At 38.5% G+C, this 18,295-nt stretch overlaps 1 protein-coding gene across 1 annotated transcript in view; it reads left to right on the forward strand.

Moving 5' to 3' along the window:
- DPY19L1 (dpy-19 like C-mannosyltransferase 1) overlaps positions 1 to 7,838 on the forward strand; it is a 45,683-nt gene extending 37,845 nt beyond the window's left edge. The window contains exons 20-23 of the mRNA XM_064670201.1: positions 2,033 to 2,207; positions 2,968 to 3,067; positions 4,494 to 4,619; positions 6,253 to 7,838. Of these exons, the coding sequence (XP_064526271.1) occupies positions 2,033 to 2,207; positions 2,968 to 3,067; positions 4,494 to 4,619; positions 6,253 to 6,409 (558 nt within the window). The 3' untranslated portion in view covers positions 6,410 to 7,838. The remainder of the gene's footprint in view (positions 1 to 2,032; positions 2,208 to 2,967; positions 3,068 to 4,493; positions 4,620 to 6,252) is intronic.
- The last annotated feature ends 10,457 nt before the right edge of the window (positions 7,839 to 18,295 follow it).

Genomic DNA, 18,295 nt, shown 5'->3' on the forward strand with positions numbered 1-18,295 from the left:
ATTGTATATTTTCTAGAAGAAAATTGATGGGCTTTTCTGCCCTGGTTGTGGTGGTGGTGATAGTGCTGGTAACAATAGAATTTTCTAGTGAAGTTCAGAACTAAAAGTATTTCTGTGTTTTGTACCACGGGAAAAGGCACCTCAGCCTTCTGAGAATTAAAAAATAATAAAATGTGTACTGCTATTTTTGGCCGCATAGCGATCTTTTTGTTTTTAAAGCACCTGAGTAGCAGCATTTCAGTAATTCTTTCTGAATTGTTGTTTTTTTAGCACTGCAACTAAAGTCATCAGACCGGTTCATGAAAGCTGGTGCTTTTGGTAATTGTTGTGTGTTGTATCTTAGAGGATGCCACATGTCATTACCATGTGAATATTGAAAGGGAAGATACATTTAGAGTATTTGGTCAATATTTTTTTTTCTTCTGCTGCGAACTGCATTTTGGCACTTTGGTTGTTCTGCTGTTACCAATGGTTGTAGAGTGAGAGTAAGATTCTCGGGAAGCTGCTGTTGCAGAAGATTTCCTGTTCTGGGAGCTGCCTCTGGTGGACTAGGTGACTTAGGTTCATTGGCATTTTCTTCCTTCTTTGCAGCATCGTGGAAGCATAGTTGGTTTGAAAGAAATAGGTCATGAATGCTAGGGAAGGGCTTCAGATCTCTGTGGTTCGGACAGTTATTCTGTGCAGAAAGTGATGAATGACCAGCTGCCACATATAATACAGCTTGGGAATATCCTGGCCCTGGCTTGGGCCTTAGGAGAAGTACATACCTATGTTGAAGAGTACCTAACTTTAGGTGAACAGTGTAAGTAAAAATAAAATCAATTCCCTTGTCTTGTTATCAATGAAGATTCTTTTGCCTGTTGAGCATGTCCCCTAGGTTGGTGCTGATTGATACCTATAGAAGACAAGCTGGATTTTTTTTCTGATCTGACTGATGTATGCTTTCTTTAGTAGGGAGAGGCTGGTAATCTGCCAGCTGATACAGGACTGGCTTCAGCATGATAGAGAAGTACTGGCCCATAAGGCTGTTCAGCTACAATTGAGCAGACCACTTCTAAGACTTAAGTGAGCAATAAAGAAACCCTTTTTTGGTGTGGTGTTTTTTTTTTTTTGTTTCATTTTGTTTGTTTTTGTAGGATTAGGAGAATATCAAGTGGTTTTTAATGAGCTTTTTCTGTCCTACTGGCTGCTGAGCAGAAATAGTTTCTTGAGGCTGAGAAATCTGACTGTATGTGCAATACTGAGTCAGAATTGCTGCAATGGAGGGAGATGAGAAGGGGAAGATGAGACTTGTGACCAGATGATTGATTAACACTCGGTACACTTATCGTTAGATGAAGTTTTAGATGTTTGAATAAAGTATATATTAAAAAGCAACAATTTGGTTTTACAGATGCAAGAAAAAATTAAGGAAATTTAACAGAGGCAGTTATCTTATTGTAATTGAGATCAACACTGTCCTTTCATCTAGAAGACCACGAACGTTTACCTGCAGTGGTATTAGTATAACTAATTTATTTGGAGGCTAAAGATTATTATTGTGCGCATGGAAAAGGAATTTGATATATTTTGTTCTTTCAGCCCATTGCATGAATCCTTGTACTTTCCATTACCATCATCTTGTGGCAGCTGATGAACAATAAAAATAATAATGTACTTTTTTTTAATAAAAAATATTTTCATTGTCTGGAATGCTTTGTGAGGAAAAAGTGACCTAATGCTGATTTTCACTGGAAAGTAATCCAGTTTGTAACACATTTTAAAGAAAGATTTTTAATGAAGGAAAAAGGAAAAAATAAGTGCATCTTCGTGAAGGGAGTAAAGTCCCATCTTCTCTACAACTACATTTTAGGTATTAGAAACCTGTGATTAAAACGTTTTCTTCTCTAAGTTGAACAAAGATGAATAATTAAGCAGAGATATTTCATACTGTAATATATATTAGGTTCCTCATAGAGAAATAAAAATGAATTGTTCTGCATACAACATTACAGAATTGTTGTCTAGGAATTAATCAATTCTTGCATTTCAGTTATTTGGATGGCTCTTCTATAAAATCCAGCCCAAAACGTTGGTCTTTGCTATTTTAGCATTGATGGCAATAGAGGGATCTGCAAACCTTCAAACTCAGTGGAACATCATGGGAGAATTTAGCAATTTGCCACAAGAAGAACTTTTGGAGTGGATAAAAGTCAATACCAGACAAGGTAAACTGTTTAATAGTGTAGGATGTTCCCCATTTACTGTGAGATCGAACCATAGAACTTGTCATGAATGATTGCATAGGTATTGCTACAGTTTGTGGCTTTGCCTTGGGACAGGCCTAAAGCCAAATCATATATACTTGTCTGTATAGAAACTACTTCAAATGAGAAAAGCACTGAAAACTTGCTTTGTTAGACTGCAGGCTACTGGTCTGGAGGTTCTAGCCAGTGATGTAGTATTTCAACAAAAGCCTCTTTGCCAAGTCCAATTAAAATAGGTTTTTGCTTAAATGACACTGGTCCTGTATGTGGGTCCATGATCACCATTTTGCTAGAAGAGAATTAAAAATGTGTATGTGTTGTGGTTGCACCACTTCTTTTCCTAAAATAAGTAAAAGTGTCAGAAAACTGGCTGGAAACAAAGTAAAATACGTTCAAGCCAAAGTGGACTGACTGCCCATTTAACACTAGCATAAGAAGTGACAAAGTGAGTTGTCGTAATAACTATGTTATTCTACCCGTTCAAGAAAAATAAGATGCAGTAAATCTTCATTCTTAGATGCTGAGTTATCTAATGGCTCATGTTGAATTCAAGGTTAAAAAGAAAATAGATTTTGTGCATCTCCTGTTCCTGCCGTGTCAGGCCTTCTAAAAACTCTCTCTATGTTTTTTCTAGAGGATTACTGTTTAGATATTTGAACTGTTTCTCTACTTTTGCTGTTCGATTCTTCATGTGAAACGTGCCTATAATTGTGCATTTCAGATGCAGTGTTTGCTGGAGCAATGCCTACAATGGCAAGTGTTAAATTGTCTACACTGCGTCCTATTGTAAATCATCCTCACTATGAAGATGCAGGTTTAAGGTAAATTTTGCATTTGAGGGTTTATTTGTATTTGCTATTAATTCTCTTAATGTTTGCAGTATACTCTAGGAATGGCATCATGTTATATTGTAAAATTTGTTAAAACCCCATAGAACTTGGTTTGCTATTTTAGTCAGATTGAAAACTCACGCGTTATTTCTTCAGGATTTATGTTCTTCTGAAGGGATATACTGTAGGGATAGATATGGCTTCAAACTTATATACAAAACAAATTGGAATTAAATTATGGAATTGAATTTAATGTGTCCTGTTATGTCCTTTCTTCATTCTAGTTCCTGACATTGTAGACAGGTTTGATTTTTTTCTCAAGATAGCTAGTTTAGTTATTTCTCTTAGCTCTCTGTGACTGGCTGTCATTTGTTTTGTGATCATTTGTTAATTACTGAAATACTAAGAGTAGTTGAAACTGAAATTTTATAATGGAATTACTAAGTTTTCTACTCTGTTATTTTCAAAATCAGGATATTTTGTGAAACTGAATTGATTTATCGGGAAAGGTCAAGAACTTATTCTAATAAATACAATGTAGCATCATTTTTTGTTAATTTGGTAAAACGGGTTAAAAAAACCCAACACACAACAAGAAAACAGCAAGATAGAGAGAAAGGGCAGGGATTAATTTTATGTGCCTTACGTCCTTAGTCCTCTGTTGGCATTAACTTGCTTTAACTTTTGGTCTGCCCTGAATTGGTCAGGCAGTTGGACTAGATGATTGATGTGTGTCCCTTCCAATTGAAATATCCTATTTTATTCTAGCTACAAAAATACGGGACAGGGAATGTCTGGAGAAAATAAAGTACCGGCAGTACGGTATCAGAAAATGAATGTGAGTTAACAATGTCATGCTTTGCACACTCAAAGGAGGATATTACTGGGTGATATAGAATGGCCTGGGCTGGAAGGGACCTTAAAGGTCATCTAGTTCTGAAACAGGATCATGGTGTTCAAGTGCTGATTTTGCTTGATCAGCATAGGTGAACATCAGGTCTTGCACTCTGCATTTAACAAAGTCTGAAAAAGGGCAGTGAGTGTGACCTTTTGCGGAGAGGCTCGGTGAATGATTCCTTCTGATCACCTACAGTCCAAGCAAGGTTGTTTCTGGCCTTCAGTATTATGTAATGAATGCATTGCTTTGACATCTTCATGCTTTCTGTTCACAGTAACCATGTCTCTTGTTACTAAGTTGTCTCCTGCAACAGAAAAATCAAAGGGCTGTAAACACTGTGCTTGGAATCATTAGATTTGTGAAGAAATAATCACATTTAAGCAAATGGTACTATTAATGTAAACTTTTTTTTAGCGCAGTTATCTTGTGAAATAAAAAAGCCTTCCTCTCCAGTCTAAAGTTAAAGCTCACATTCTCATGCTAGATTGCTAGCTAACTTTTGTATTATTCTTTTTGAAGGGCCAGAACTAAAGTGGTGTATTCCATGTACAGTCGAAAACCTGCAAATGAAGTAAAAAGAGAATTGATGGAACTAGGAGTGAATTACTACATTCTTGAAGAGTCGTTATGTGTAAGCAGAAAAAAGTGAGTAGTCTCCCTCTTTCTCACAAGAATGACACACCGCTCAAAAATGCAGTATAAGATTCATACCAAGTGGTAGTTTTGAAATGTTGGTCTGTACTTTATTTATTAAAAGTGTCAAAAATACATTTTTGTCCAGCATCTAGATACCTGGCCTTTATCAGAAACAGTGTGGCCAACAGGTCCAGGGAAGTGATTCTTCCCCTGTACTCAGCGCTGGTGAGGCCACACCTGGAGTACTGTGTCCAGTTCTGGGCCCCTCAGTTCAGGAAGGATATTGAGGTGCTGGAGCAAGTCCAGAGAAGAGCAACAAGGCTGGTGAAGGGACTTGAGCACAAGTCTTATGAGGAGAGGCTGAGGGAACTGGGGTTGTTTAGTCTGGAGAAGAGGAGGCTCCGGGGAGACCTCATCACTCTCTACAACTCCCTGAAAGGGGGTTGTAGCCAGGTGGGGATTGGCTCTTCTCCCAGGCAGCTATCAGTAAGACAAGAGGGTGTGGTCTTAAGGTCTGCCAGAGGAGGTTTGGGTTAGATATTAGGAAGAAATTCTTTACAGAGAGGGTAATCAGACATTGGAATGGGCTGCCCAGTGTAGTGCTGGATTCTCCATCCCTGGAGGTTTGTAAGATGAGGCTGGGTCTGGCACTTAGTCCCATGGTCTAGTAACCACGGTGGTGTTGGATCAAGGGTTGGACTTGATGATCTCACAGGTCCTTTCCAACCTGGCCTATTCTATGATTCTGTGATGATTGGCTTTACTCATATTAACAACCTTGTGTTCTTGGTGTGCACCTGAAAAGCTGTGTTGTATGTGTGAAGAGATTCACTAAGGAAACAAGTCATCGTTCTGTAGTGGTAAGAACAGATGTATGTGTATAATGAAAGCCTAGTATGAATAAAAGGTGCAGAGTAACACATAGTTGGAGTACCAAAATATTATGACCACTAGTCACTAAAAATTTTGTCACATTTAAGCTGTCCTTCAGAAAGAGCTATGCTTTTTCCTTTTTTCCCCCCTTTGATTTCTCTTTCTGCCCTCCAGAAAACAATTAGTTTGGATTTTTTATTTTATTTTATTTTCATTTAGAATAAAATTAAATGTATATGTTCTACTTCTTTGCTCTTATCTTTGTTAAAATTAGAAAATTTTCAGTAATTCTGACTTTGAAAGACAAATTTATGGAATTCTCTAAAATTCCAGGGAATTTATGTTGGCTATGGTCCTTAATAAAAATCAAGAAGTTACTTTTTTAAGGTGTTTTATTTCCTGAATTTTCTTTAGAAATGTTAGGAATGTGAATATCACCCCCTATTTTATAAGACTTAAGGATCTCTGGTAACGTATATGGTATAATTTGTGTTGTTTTATATGCTTTCTGCTCCAAATTAATTATTTAATGATTACATAACTGCAAAAGCAGATCCATTTTACACATTCTCAATATTATTTTTAAATTACTACTATATTTACTGGTTTTGTAATCTGATAATATCTAGTATAAAGACAAACTTAAAAAAATATATATGTCACAATCAAGTATTCATGGGGCACTATAAAACTGAGTTCAGCAAGCTAAATGTTTGGGGGTTTTTATGGCATTTCTTCATTTCTCTTTTCATATTCATATGTTTTCTAGGCCTGGTTGCAGTATGCCTGAAATTTGGGATGTCGAAGATCCTGCCAATAGGGGAAAGATTCCTTTATGTACCCTTATGAGCAAGAATTCCAGGCCGTATTTCATCACAGTATTTGAAAATAGCAATTACAGAGTCTTGAAGATTCCAAAGGAATAACATTTCAATGCAATGAAGCATCGGTCTTTCAAATCTTTAAACTATTAACTATAAGAATTCTAAATCAGAAATACCTTTTCTACTAGACTTAAAATGGAAAAATGTGTATTTTATTTTTTACCATTTTAAGTGAATTCTGATTATAGAAATATCTTAAACCTAACAGTTTGAATTTCTATTTCAGGGTCAGTCCCTTGAGATTTGCTATGCAAATGATTATATGTTTGCACATTTTATTTAACACTGATCCAAAAAGAGTTAAAAGTAGCTATGGAAAAGTTTGTCGGCGGACTTGAAACTTCATTTTTTTTGGTGCATGTTCCTGGAATCCTATTGATATTAAAAAAGAAGACTAATAAGGGTAATATTTGCAGTAAGCAATAGTTTAGCTTCTCAGTGTCCAAGGGTTTTTAGCATTGTTATGCATTCACAATAAGCTGGCATAATATACATGAAATTTTTAAGGGAAAATGCTTTATTCAGGAAAAATCTGTCATAGCCTTAGAAAGATACTAAAATAAATCCTTCACTGCCTTAACTAGACCTTCAGCGCCTAACTTGATAAGAAATTACTTTCAAAATGTATTCCCTGTTTTATTTCCCCATATATTAGATCCTCCCTGGACTTTATCATCAGCATTAAAGAAAAATTAAGCCCCAGTTGTGATATGGGTGTAGTCAGTCGTGTGGGTGTAATAGCTTCAACATTATTAGACTGGTTCTGCAGTTTTTCTGTCATCTTGGTGTCACACCAATATTATAATTAGATAGAGAATTCACTTTCCAAGATACCCAGTGCAAGGACACCCTTTAGTCGTTTACCTGACCTGGTAGAATTTTTGTATGTTTGTTGCCATTGGGAAGTATCACAGTAATTGTGATTCTACAGTATAAGACTTCTCAAGTCTGATGTTTCGCTGTATATCATTCATGTTTTGGATTTGTTTTGACTTAGTGTTTTTTTTTGTTCAGACATCAGTCTATTGATATGACTGATCTTTTTAGCCCTAATAGCATCTAGCAATTCTAGGTGCTATAGGGATACCATCCATCACGCCTATAACAGTATCAATTAAATGGGAACCTGTGATAAAGTAGTAGTATAACAACTGATCAGTATTGTAAAACTTCTTATTTTTTTAAAATCTGTTTTATTGAGAGGGTGAGGGAGAATGGCTGAAAATGCATTAGCTTTTTAACTTTTACAGAATAGCTTTTGGAAAAATTTCTATAAGGAAACTCACAAAGAAAGGGCTTTTGGAAAGTCACTTTTTAAAATGTTAATTGAATTCAAGGAAGCAGGAAAAAAAATCTTTATATAAACATTGTGACTAGTGTTTCGGCACAAAAAGGTACTGTATTTTTATGAAGTTTATGCCAACTGTTGACATGTACTTATGTGGTTAAATAAAAAAGAGAAAGATGGAAATTGTTCTCACGTTTCCGATGGATGTTACACTTGTCTCTTATGTCCGTAAACTGAAGTTTAATACAGGTACCACAGCAGATACGATTGAAGCTGAACCTTCAACTAAACCCAAACCCACACACCTCTTTCTAGCCTCCTTTTTATTCAAAATATCAGTGCAGGAATATGTGAAAAGGCATTGAGAAAATGTCAAATACTTATTTAGAAAGCAAAGTGAACTTGGAAGGCAGTTCAAAATTATTCTGGTTTTGTTCTAAGTTTCTAAGCTCTGGTAATCAAGAGTGAAGCTCTAATACTGGTAGAATGAAGAAACATTTGAAAGTTAAAATTCAAATATGTGCTTTAGTAAAAATGTTCATCGTTTGGTGAGGAGGTGACTGTTACTGAGTACACAGCCAGACACTGTAAATTTTCAGCTTGTCTTGAGGTATATTATGCTGTCCCTCTCTTTAAACTGGATAAACTCAAATAATTATTGTCATCTGATGTTAATCTGATAAAATTTAGTCATGAAAAAATGCGAAGTAAAAAATGCAATATATAATTTTTGGGAAGAAATATGGGAATTCTTGAATTGGATGTCTCATGTTATGAATTTCTTATTGTCTCAGTAATTTGCTCTCAGTTTCAAAGGAAAGAATTTGAGTTTAAATAACAAAACATCTTACACATAGGACCACCATGTTAAACATTAACCTTATCACTGCAGCTTAAACCAGAAAACACAGCTTTGAGACTTCTGAGCTCTCACTGAAGTTGGTTTTCCCTTTGCAAGATCCTAATCAATAAACATGTAACACAAGTAAGTTCATCACTAAATATATGCTGGCTTTGAAGTAATTTAGACGCAGGACTGGAATACTTCCATACCTGAAAACAGTTTCTATTCAATTTTAGTAATATTGGATCATTGTGCTGGTTTTGGCTTGGATCTTATGTTTTGGCAGAGCCAAGGTGTGCTGCCACACTGGCAAAGAAGTTGGGGGTGCATTAGGAGAAGACACAGCCACGACAGGTGTATCCTGTCCAAAATGACCAAAGGGATATCCCAGATGATATGACATTATGCTCAGTATATAAAGTGGAGGGAAGAAGGAGAAAGGTGAGGATGTTCGGAGTGATGCTGTTTGTCTTCCTGAGTATCTGTTAGGTGTGATGGGGCCCTGCTCTCCTGGAGATGGCTGAACACCTGCCTGCCCCTGTGCAGCAGTGAATTAATTCTTTCAGGTTTTTTTCCTTGTGTGCACAGCTTTTACTTTCCCTATTAAACTGTCTTTATCTCAACACTTGAGCTTTTTAGCTTCTACCCTTCTGATTCTCTCCCTAATCCTGCTGATGAGGGAGTGAGTAAGTGGCTGCTTTGTGGGGCTTGGTTGTGAACTGGGGTGAAACGTCCAGATTTGTCTGTTGGAATCTGAAATATTTATTGCTTTACATTAAATTTCTTCAGTACAATGGACACAATTACAATTTGGTATAAAACTTCTGATAATTTTGCAAACTAATATTTCGTATGGAGACCAAATGAGGCACCTGTTCAGTAGTGCCCTGCACTTCATCATACTCATGTACACCATATAAAAAATGCCCTTTTGTCTTTTTTGGCAGTTCAACTGAAACTGTGAAACTGAGTCAGTCAGTATCTCTTGGATTTTTATGACTAAGGCATTGAGTTCCACAACACAGGACTTGCTCCAAGTGAAAACTCCTTTAGCAACAGCAGATATGTAAGGAGGAGTATAAACCCAGGGTTGTCAGAAATCAGCGTTGTTCTACATGGCATGCAGAACTTCTAAATGAGAGCTGGTCAGCAGGGCAGTAAAACCTTACTGCTACAATAAATTCTCAGCTGTAGCTGTACAACTTAAGTACAAAATCAAAGTCAAGTATTGTGACAAACCGTAGCAGAGCTTTAAGCTGACCTGTTAGTTTGGAGCAGAGTAGTAGAAGGATTTACAGGGTTAGGCAGAATCTCCTCCTCAGCAAATTGGCTGCTTTCTGATCTCATGCTGTAATTCGCCATTACTGATGTAATTCATACAGTGTCTGAAGTCGTCAGTTGCTTGAGTGGGTTCATCATGTAGTAGTTCAACAACTTCATTACTTCCTGTTACAGCATGTGTAGAGCACTTACTGCCAATACATCATGAGATGTGGATAGAACACACAGACTGAATGAATAATATTGATTTCATATCTGGCTGAGGACTCAGGCAGGATCCCTGTGGCCGGTCTTCCATCCTGTCAAGGTTACCAGTGTTTAAATTGAGTCATGATTGCAAGCAACACTAGTTTTGCCTGTTTGGTAGGAAGGATGAAGTCTGGTTTTTTGCCTGAAGAATGACAACTTACTGGATTGCATTTAAAGGTGATTCTGAGCCTGCAACAGGACAACCTCTGAAGGGGAAACCTCCCTCCTTTTGATGTTCACCTGAAAGGAAATGAATAACTCCAGTTCATTCTTTAGGCTTGACCAAGCTTATTTTAGAAGCCAGTGCACCAAATTCTTACTCCCATTACTAATTATTGCTGTGCTCAAGCACCCTGAACAGTATCATTTTCATGTTACTGAGCAACCAGTTGCTTGGCTTCTCTGACTACAGGTCCCTGGAGTGTCTCAGGATGCAGTTAGCAAACACTATTTGCAGGCAGTTAATGTTTTGCTGTAGATATCTCTGCTTGAGCTCTGCAAAAATCCTAGCCTCTTCTGAAGTAGTGGCTTTTATAATTTCACTATTTCTGAAAATCCAACTTTTTTTTTCTCGGCTAAAGCAAGTTAGCAAATCCTGAAAATACCCCAGAGTAGGATGTCTCCTGTTTTTTTTCCTGAATTAGCTTCATGATGGTGTTGGAATTGCTGCCTTGATTTTCTTTGATTTTGAATGTTAAAATATAACGCATCTGTATTTGGAGAAGTTTGTCTTCTATTATTAAAAAAAAAGAGCTGAAGTTAGAATCAAGCTTAGTAAATGCATAGAGTAAAAATTTTTGCATTCCTGGAGTATTTCAAAGACCATTCAACTCAAAACACAAGTTGTAGAAAAGCAATAGGTATAGATGTTTTCTGTAACCTTAGTTTTCTTTGTTCTAGATCCTTGCTGGATTTAACTGCAGTTATAATGCTACAGGCTGCTGCATACAGAATCTTTGATTTGATAGTTTTTAGCTATTTTTGTGTTATTACATAATTTAATCATAGAACGGTTTGGGTTGGAAGGGCCTTAAAGATATCTGGTTCCAATGCCTTGCCATGGGCAGGGACACCTCGCTCTATTCCAGGTTGCTTAAAGCCCCATCCAATCTGGCCTCGAAAAATAAAAGGAATAATTATTTTGAGAAGGGATAAATGGAAACAAGATGACCAAAAGTAAGTTTATTCCACAAGTTCTTTATTCAGAACTTTAATTTCAGAGTTTACTACCCTCAGTGCTTAAAACAAATGAAATGAAATGTTACTTAGCAAGCGGTGCTGTCAGACTCTGATTTTTAAAGTAGCGAAGTCTTGGCTACTTACCTGAAGAATTGCAGGTTTGTTTCATCCATTAGGTTTTTGCCTGAAATAAAATGGGATTGTAAAGATGCCTTTGAATTAGGAGATTGTGACATGTATTGCCTTCCTTTGAACCCTCGGTGTGCAACTGAATTCATATCTGAATTTAGAAAGAAACGTGTCAGCACTGATGGTTTGTTTGGTAAGGTTGTCCTTACACATAATGAAGTAGCGAAGCAGTAAAGTTCCAACTGAAATAAGCTGAAAAGCATAAATATTTGCAATGTTGAGCTGCAGCAGGACTGCCGAAAGGAAACATGGTTTCAATAAAGTCAGACTATATGTGGAATGACTCTTTTTTTTTCTTTTCTTCCCCTCCCTCCCTCTCGTGTTCTATTTCATTTTATTCTGTTTCACTTTGATGCTGGGAAATGGGATAAAACTTAACAGAATAGACTTGAGAAAAATTGCGTAGCTGAAACTGAGGTGGTGTTTATATCTTCCAAACATGACCTGATTTTAATAAATCTTGTTAAAATGTTTGGCTCATGCCAGTAAACTAGGTGATGGAAGATGATGTCTATGTTATCTGGTGTTCCTGTAAAAGGTAGAGTTTTGTCATTCTCTGTTGCTCTACAATTCATTTATTAATGAGCTAAAAAGAGCCTGGCTTATTGCAAGGTTAAACCTGGAGTACACATTGTCATTAGGACCTCACAGAAAGGGTAACAAGCACAGCTGGAGAAAAAAAGAAAAACACACACTTCATTTTTGTTTGTTTGTATCTATTGAAAATTACTTTCTTGGCTCCCAATTCTATATGCAGCAGATCTCAATTAATTTCTGTGACATGGGTGCTCACCACTGTAAACTACTGAGCACATGCTGTGCTGTAATGGTGGGAACTGAAGGGGATGTATAACAACTATGACTGGACCACGTTGTCTTCTGTGTGGTCTTGAACTAGTGATCTAGTAGGAGCTGGATTTGTTCTTAGTGAGGACTAAGCATGTTGATACTTCCCTAAGCAGCAAATCCAGATGTGGATTTACTGAAGAATTACTTCAAGCTGCTATGAATCAGAACGACATCAGTGTTAGGTCATAATGATTGGTGATTTGACCAAGTTTCCTGGACTTTGACTGCAACTTTAGAGCACTTTGGACAAATGTTGTATACTGCGTCATGCTGTAATCCTTCAAAAGAAGGTCTGGCTAAAAATGTAACCAAGGAGAAGTGCACAGAAGAGGTACTCCGGACAAAATGAGGGATTACTGGGATTCTTAATCGCTGGGAACACAGTGAAAAAATTTTAGCACAAAAGAGTTGAACGAATGGCTTTTCTAAGGTCATAAATGATTTTGTGTGCCTGCATTTTAGGGTGTGCAGTCCTGACCCAACATCCAGAAAAAAAGTATTGGTCAAGTCAGTCACTCAGAATTGGCTACTTGAACTGAAACTTTGACTCCAAGATGTTGTTTAAAGGAAAGGCAGAGAAACTGATATCCTACAAGTAGCTTACTCCAGGACACCTATATAATGGTAGCTACAGTAAATCTTAAAAGTGTTTCAAGAAAGAAACAATTAATTTTAAAAAGATTGTCTATGAGCAGTTCTTCAAACTGTTTTTCTGCTTTAAATGTAGGACTAGAGCTTGCTAATTGTTTTTTGCTGCCACATGAAGAATTACACAGTCCTTCCACTCAAAGGCTCCTTTTTTTTTTCTTTCTGAGACTGATGTTAAAGCAGCTTGAGACAAGTCATTGAAGAAGTAACAGGAGGATATTGTTCTGCTGTGGTAAGCACTTCATTTGGAAAGCTTTTATGAAGAGCTACGCTTAACCTATGCAATCCCCCCTCCTGCTGTCAGAGATTTTGAAGCAGAAGGTGACATGTCTGTGTGTTTAAAACCACAAAATTGGGAGTGGTTTGTGGTTGGTGATGTCACTTCAAAGCAGCGTTGTTTGCTAGCTCAGCTGTTTAGTTTATCTTTGTACGGGTGTGCTTTCTGGATTGCTTCCAATCATTTAGACCCTCCTAGACAGCACATGGTTGCTGTTGCCTTTGCTGTCAGTGAGGTGAGGCACAGGATCTCTGTTTTCCCTATTACAGTTTCCCCTTTTCTTCCCCCTTTTTCATTTCCTTATTACCACTGTGCTTCATCCAATGCCTTTGTATTATAGGTAGTCGTTCACTCTGTGACCAAAGTGGTCACATCTGTGCAGAGTAAGCAACTACAATGGAAAGTTACCTGTTCTGTGCTCCCCTATTTACATTCCACAGATATGTAACAGTGATGTACTTCTTGATGCTGCTACCACTCTGTAAATGCCTACACTTCCTTCTGGAACTTTCTTCTGCAAATTTGTGACAAGAAAATACAGAAAATATACATGAAAATTTTACTGAAAGCTTCACAAATCAGGGCAATTTCCTCTGATAAAGTGACCAAAATGTCAGTAGATATTCTCTGACAACATTACAGATCACACTGTGTTTTGATGGGTCGCATGATACTCGGTAAGAACCAAGGGTGAGGGAAGTATGCAATTTGGAAATGCAACTGAGGGTGAACAGTACAGACATACTTCATCAGTTTCTGGTCTCCCAGTAGCCTTTCAATACTTTCTTATGTAAGGTGACTGTATGACTGCAGGCTGCCCGTTGCTGTTGTCATCTGAGCTGATAGCAGAGAGTGAGTGAGCAGAGAGACCATTTTAAGGTAAAAGGCAAAGGAGCCAGAATCTCTTACTGGCTCAGCTCATTGAATTCTCTGTATCTGTTATTTCTGTGCAGTCAGTGTCAGACATCCATTGCAGCAACTGCAATCTTCCTGAACATTACCTGTATCCTTGGAAGTAGACCAGTAAATGAACTTCACTGAGTCCTGCGTGACTACCTGATTCACAATTGTGACAAAAAGATGAATGGCATCACGTGACCAGTAAGGTCCATCCAAAAGACACACTCAAAGTTGAGAAGGTGACATGCTGTGACGTGGACTGCATCCTGACCTGCATAGCTGCCATTCCAGTGTTGAATCAGATTTCATCTGTGACAGGTATCACTGCCAGGGAAGATGCCATTCAAGTGCTACTCCAGTGACTTTAGGGAGATTTCCCTTGCTTTTAGTCTACTTTTCCTAGCATCTAGGAACCCATTTTCTTTAGGCTTTGTTTCATTAGTGGTTGGATTCAGTCTCATCACTGGATGAAACCTCATTGCCCATTTACTAGCATGTGTGGTTGATTTTGGAAGGATTTAGAGGAGTTTAAACTAAACTTTCCCTGAGGCAGAGATTTTCTACTTCCTCAGGATTACTGAAGTCTAAAACCTACAATTTGTACAAGCTGTAACACCACCTCCCAGTACTATTTGCTGACCGAGAAAGTTTGAAAGACTGAGAGGAAACGTAGCAATCACATTCACTTAGAGAAAAACATTAATAAATTATTCTTTTTCATTGTGTAAAAAATTGATTTAAAAATAAAATGAAGGATGAACATTTGAAGAAAAGTTATTTAACTCTGAGGGAATGGCTAACGCAAAATGCAGGTATGAGAATGTTAAATACAACCTTCTTCTAAAGGCTTTTTAATGATATTGAAATGGTGGAAGGATTTAGTCTGGCTAAAGCTGTATTTCCGCATACGTGACCAGTGTAAAATGGAGTGCAACTGAAGTCATTCTCCCCCAGCCAGCTCACATGCCAGCACGAAATTTCACACTGTTGGTGCCATAAACTAGATTGGGAGTCAACCCTGATGAAACTCACCTGGCAAAGTAAATTGTTTTTTTTTTTTTACATCAGCTGAGTACATAGTCTCAATCATCATGCAACTACAGGAAACCTTGGAACAACCAAGGAGAAAAGGCATCATGAAGGAATATACAGACAGTCAACACCAGCTTTTTTCAGCGGTTGGGTCACACTAGACTGACTGAAAGTGTCTGTGATGCTGGGCCTTCAGGAGGGCCCCACTCTGTCAGTCCCTAGTAAAAACCTTTTGAGATCCTACCTAATTTCAATGAAATCTGATAGATAATTTCTTTGGTACACAGGAGGTAGGCAAGAGAGATCAGCATTACCTCCCGCACTGCAAAACCAGCAGAATGAGTACTTCTGCCCCAATCACAACACTGCTGTCTCTCGTCTCTGCAGATGTAGTGAGGATATAGGAAAATGGGGTTATTATGGCAAAGGAGGGAAAGCGAAGGAGAACAGGCTTCGCTATTCATAGGGATATCAGTTTTTTCCCTTTGGAAAGTCCTTATATTTCAGAGCTTTTTCCCACACCTCTGCACGTAGGAGGCAGAGAGAGACCTTTCACTGGAAAGATCAAGATGTCCACAAGGTATCTATAAGGCATATTGGTTGCATCAGCTTAATTTTGAGATATTATTTCCATTCTCCTACCCCAGACAAAAAAACCCTTCTCCTGCCTTACATCCATGGGCTGTGCTCAAGGAGTGTATGCACCTCCCCACCACTTTCTTGGCACCCCCCCCGTATCTCAAGGGCTCAGAGGTGACTGCTGCAGCTCTTGCAGAGCAGCCCTTGCTGAGCAGCACTGAGTCAGCACAGATGGGACTAGCACCTGCTGCAGGGAGGAATGTTTGAATGTTACTTGAAGAGTTGTGGATACTCTGGCAAATCATCCTCTGGCCTGTGGGGACTGCAGTTCTGCTTCCAAAAGCACAACAAAAAGCCAGATGGGGCTGCAGGTAGGCTTAGCCCCCGGTCCTGTAGTCAGGGGTTCTACCCCCAAGGTGCAACCATGTGTCAAGTCATAGGCATCAGTGCAGGCTTGAAAGGCAAGCCATGGAGCTGAGGGATTTCTGTGGGTCTGGTGCAGTGCACAGGTTTAAGGGGACTGGACTGGGGACAATGAGGGTGGGAAGTGTGCATTTTTGTCTCCATTTGACCTGGAGAACCCCACAGCTCTGGAGGAGACAGTGATGTGTGCTTCTCTAACATAGTGGGTTATTTCCTAAGATGTGGTTGAGTCGTATCTTAACCCCTTTATTGTCTGCTGGTAGTTTACTAAGTCAACCAAACTAAAGGGTGAACAAAGTTTTCCAGTGGTGTCCCCTTCACCAATGCAAGTGGAAACTGCTGTAAAGAGTGCTGAGCATTTGCAGTTGTCCATGAAACTATTAGGAGGTTTGACTTAAAAACATAAATTTAGACCAGGTGGTGCAAGACTCCTCTTTTGTGTCTGTATGGCTGGAAGGATGGACTTCCTCACAGGGGTGTTGAGAAGATAATTTCATTGATGTGTCTAATGTAAACTCATAATGTGATGATGGGTATGAAATAACAATCTAAGGCAGCAAATCTGAAAAGCGTGGAGTAAAGAAGGTGTGTGGCCATGTACTGAACACTTGGAATAAGGTAAACTAATGAAAAAGAATTAATCAAGGTTGTCTATTCCATCTGCTATATAAATCAAATATACTTTGTGGTAGTAATTCTGTTCTATATTGCGTTATGTCCACATGTAGAAAGAATGAATAAATTAGTTATTACAAACAACCTTAATTTTGGCTTGTGCTAGTTTCGGAGGGATTAACTTTGACACATTTGTGGGTTTTCCAGTGTCTGGACGTGCATACGTGTGCTGTGTGGTCAGAGAGCATGTGCATATCCAAATAGTGGATCAATGCTGGCTCAGAATTTTCATCCATGGTACCCTCACAATGCTTTGTCCTTGGAGTACATTTTCCCAGACGATTATTTTGGAAAGCTTTGACAGTTTGAAATGCTGCCTGCTTTCTGAGTACAAAGCCAATGTCAGCAGCTCCACAAGCTGCTGTTACTGCCAGAAAGCAAGGCCTGCTGGCTCTCCGCCTCCACCACCCTCTCCTTTGGTTAGCTGAGGCATTTGTGCAGCATCACAGGGAATTGGATATAGGAACAGGTCAAGAGAATACTGTATTGCTGAAATTAAAGCTAATTTAAAGTGCTTGTGCAAATTAGGTGTGGACATGTGCAGCTGAGAGCTGAATGTGAGGGAAACATGCATGCTGGAAACCCTCTAAGCCCTCTAAGAAACTATGTTACAAAGTCACACCTTAAAGCCTGAAGTTGTGAAAAGTGAAGTCTGGTTTTGATGTTGAAGTTCAGGATCTCTGAGGCTAAGCAGTGAGAGGCTGTGAATGTGTCCTGGGTAGAGAACTGACCACATCTCACCCTCACCAGCACTTGTGGGGTCTCCTGTTCAAGGAGAGAAATTCCACATTAAAGCTGCAGATCTTTTTTTCCCATTATTTATAAAATGTTGACTGTTTCATGAAAATTGTTCAAGCTTATATTCAGGGGTTTTTTTAATTAAGAGGGGAGGGCAGGTGCATGGTAAATAAGGTACATGAGAAATATAAGTCATGACTTGGGCAGTCACCAGCTTTGAGTGTGCATGCACAGGTGGAGGGCATGAGCTTGTATTGTAGGGTGAAGCTACATCTGTGTCTGAGATACCCTGTCTAAGGTAAAGGTTTGTTACTTTTATTTAGCATCCCCCCTGTTCTTCCTCAAATATAAAGAGAAGAAAACAATTGTGTGAGATGTGAAGAAAAGCCTCAGCCTGGAGAAATGGCTAAAAAGTTGGAGAACAAAGTTTTCCCATCCCATGTGTTGTCAACAGTTAACACTGACGTAGGTCTGAAAATCCAAGAAGAAATGTAAAGTGATTGAACTGTGCCAGATATGAGAGAAGCAAAGTTCTCATCCTCAGCTCAAATAGCCAGAGATTTGGTAAGAGTCAGGAAGTATGAGAATAAGTCTTTTGGTTCTGATATATGGTTGTGTTGAATAAGCAGGCTTTGTAATGCTGTAGGTAGGTATCGCCCAGAAGGGCAGGTACTAGATATGGGCTGTCCACCCTGGCACTTGTCAGCTGTGTCTATCTGGGGGCAAAAGTGTTTTAGAATCATAGAATCATTTTTAGGTTGAAAAAGACCCTTAGGA

Source organism: Pseudopipra pipra, chromosome 1 (genome assembly GCF_036250125.1).
Source record: "Pseudopipra pipra isolate bDixPip1 chromosome 1, bDixPip1.hap1, whole genome shotgun sequence".
Taxonomy (NCBI): Eukaryota; Metazoa; Chordata; class Aves; order Passeriformes; family Pipridae; genus Pseudopipra; species Pseudopipra pipra.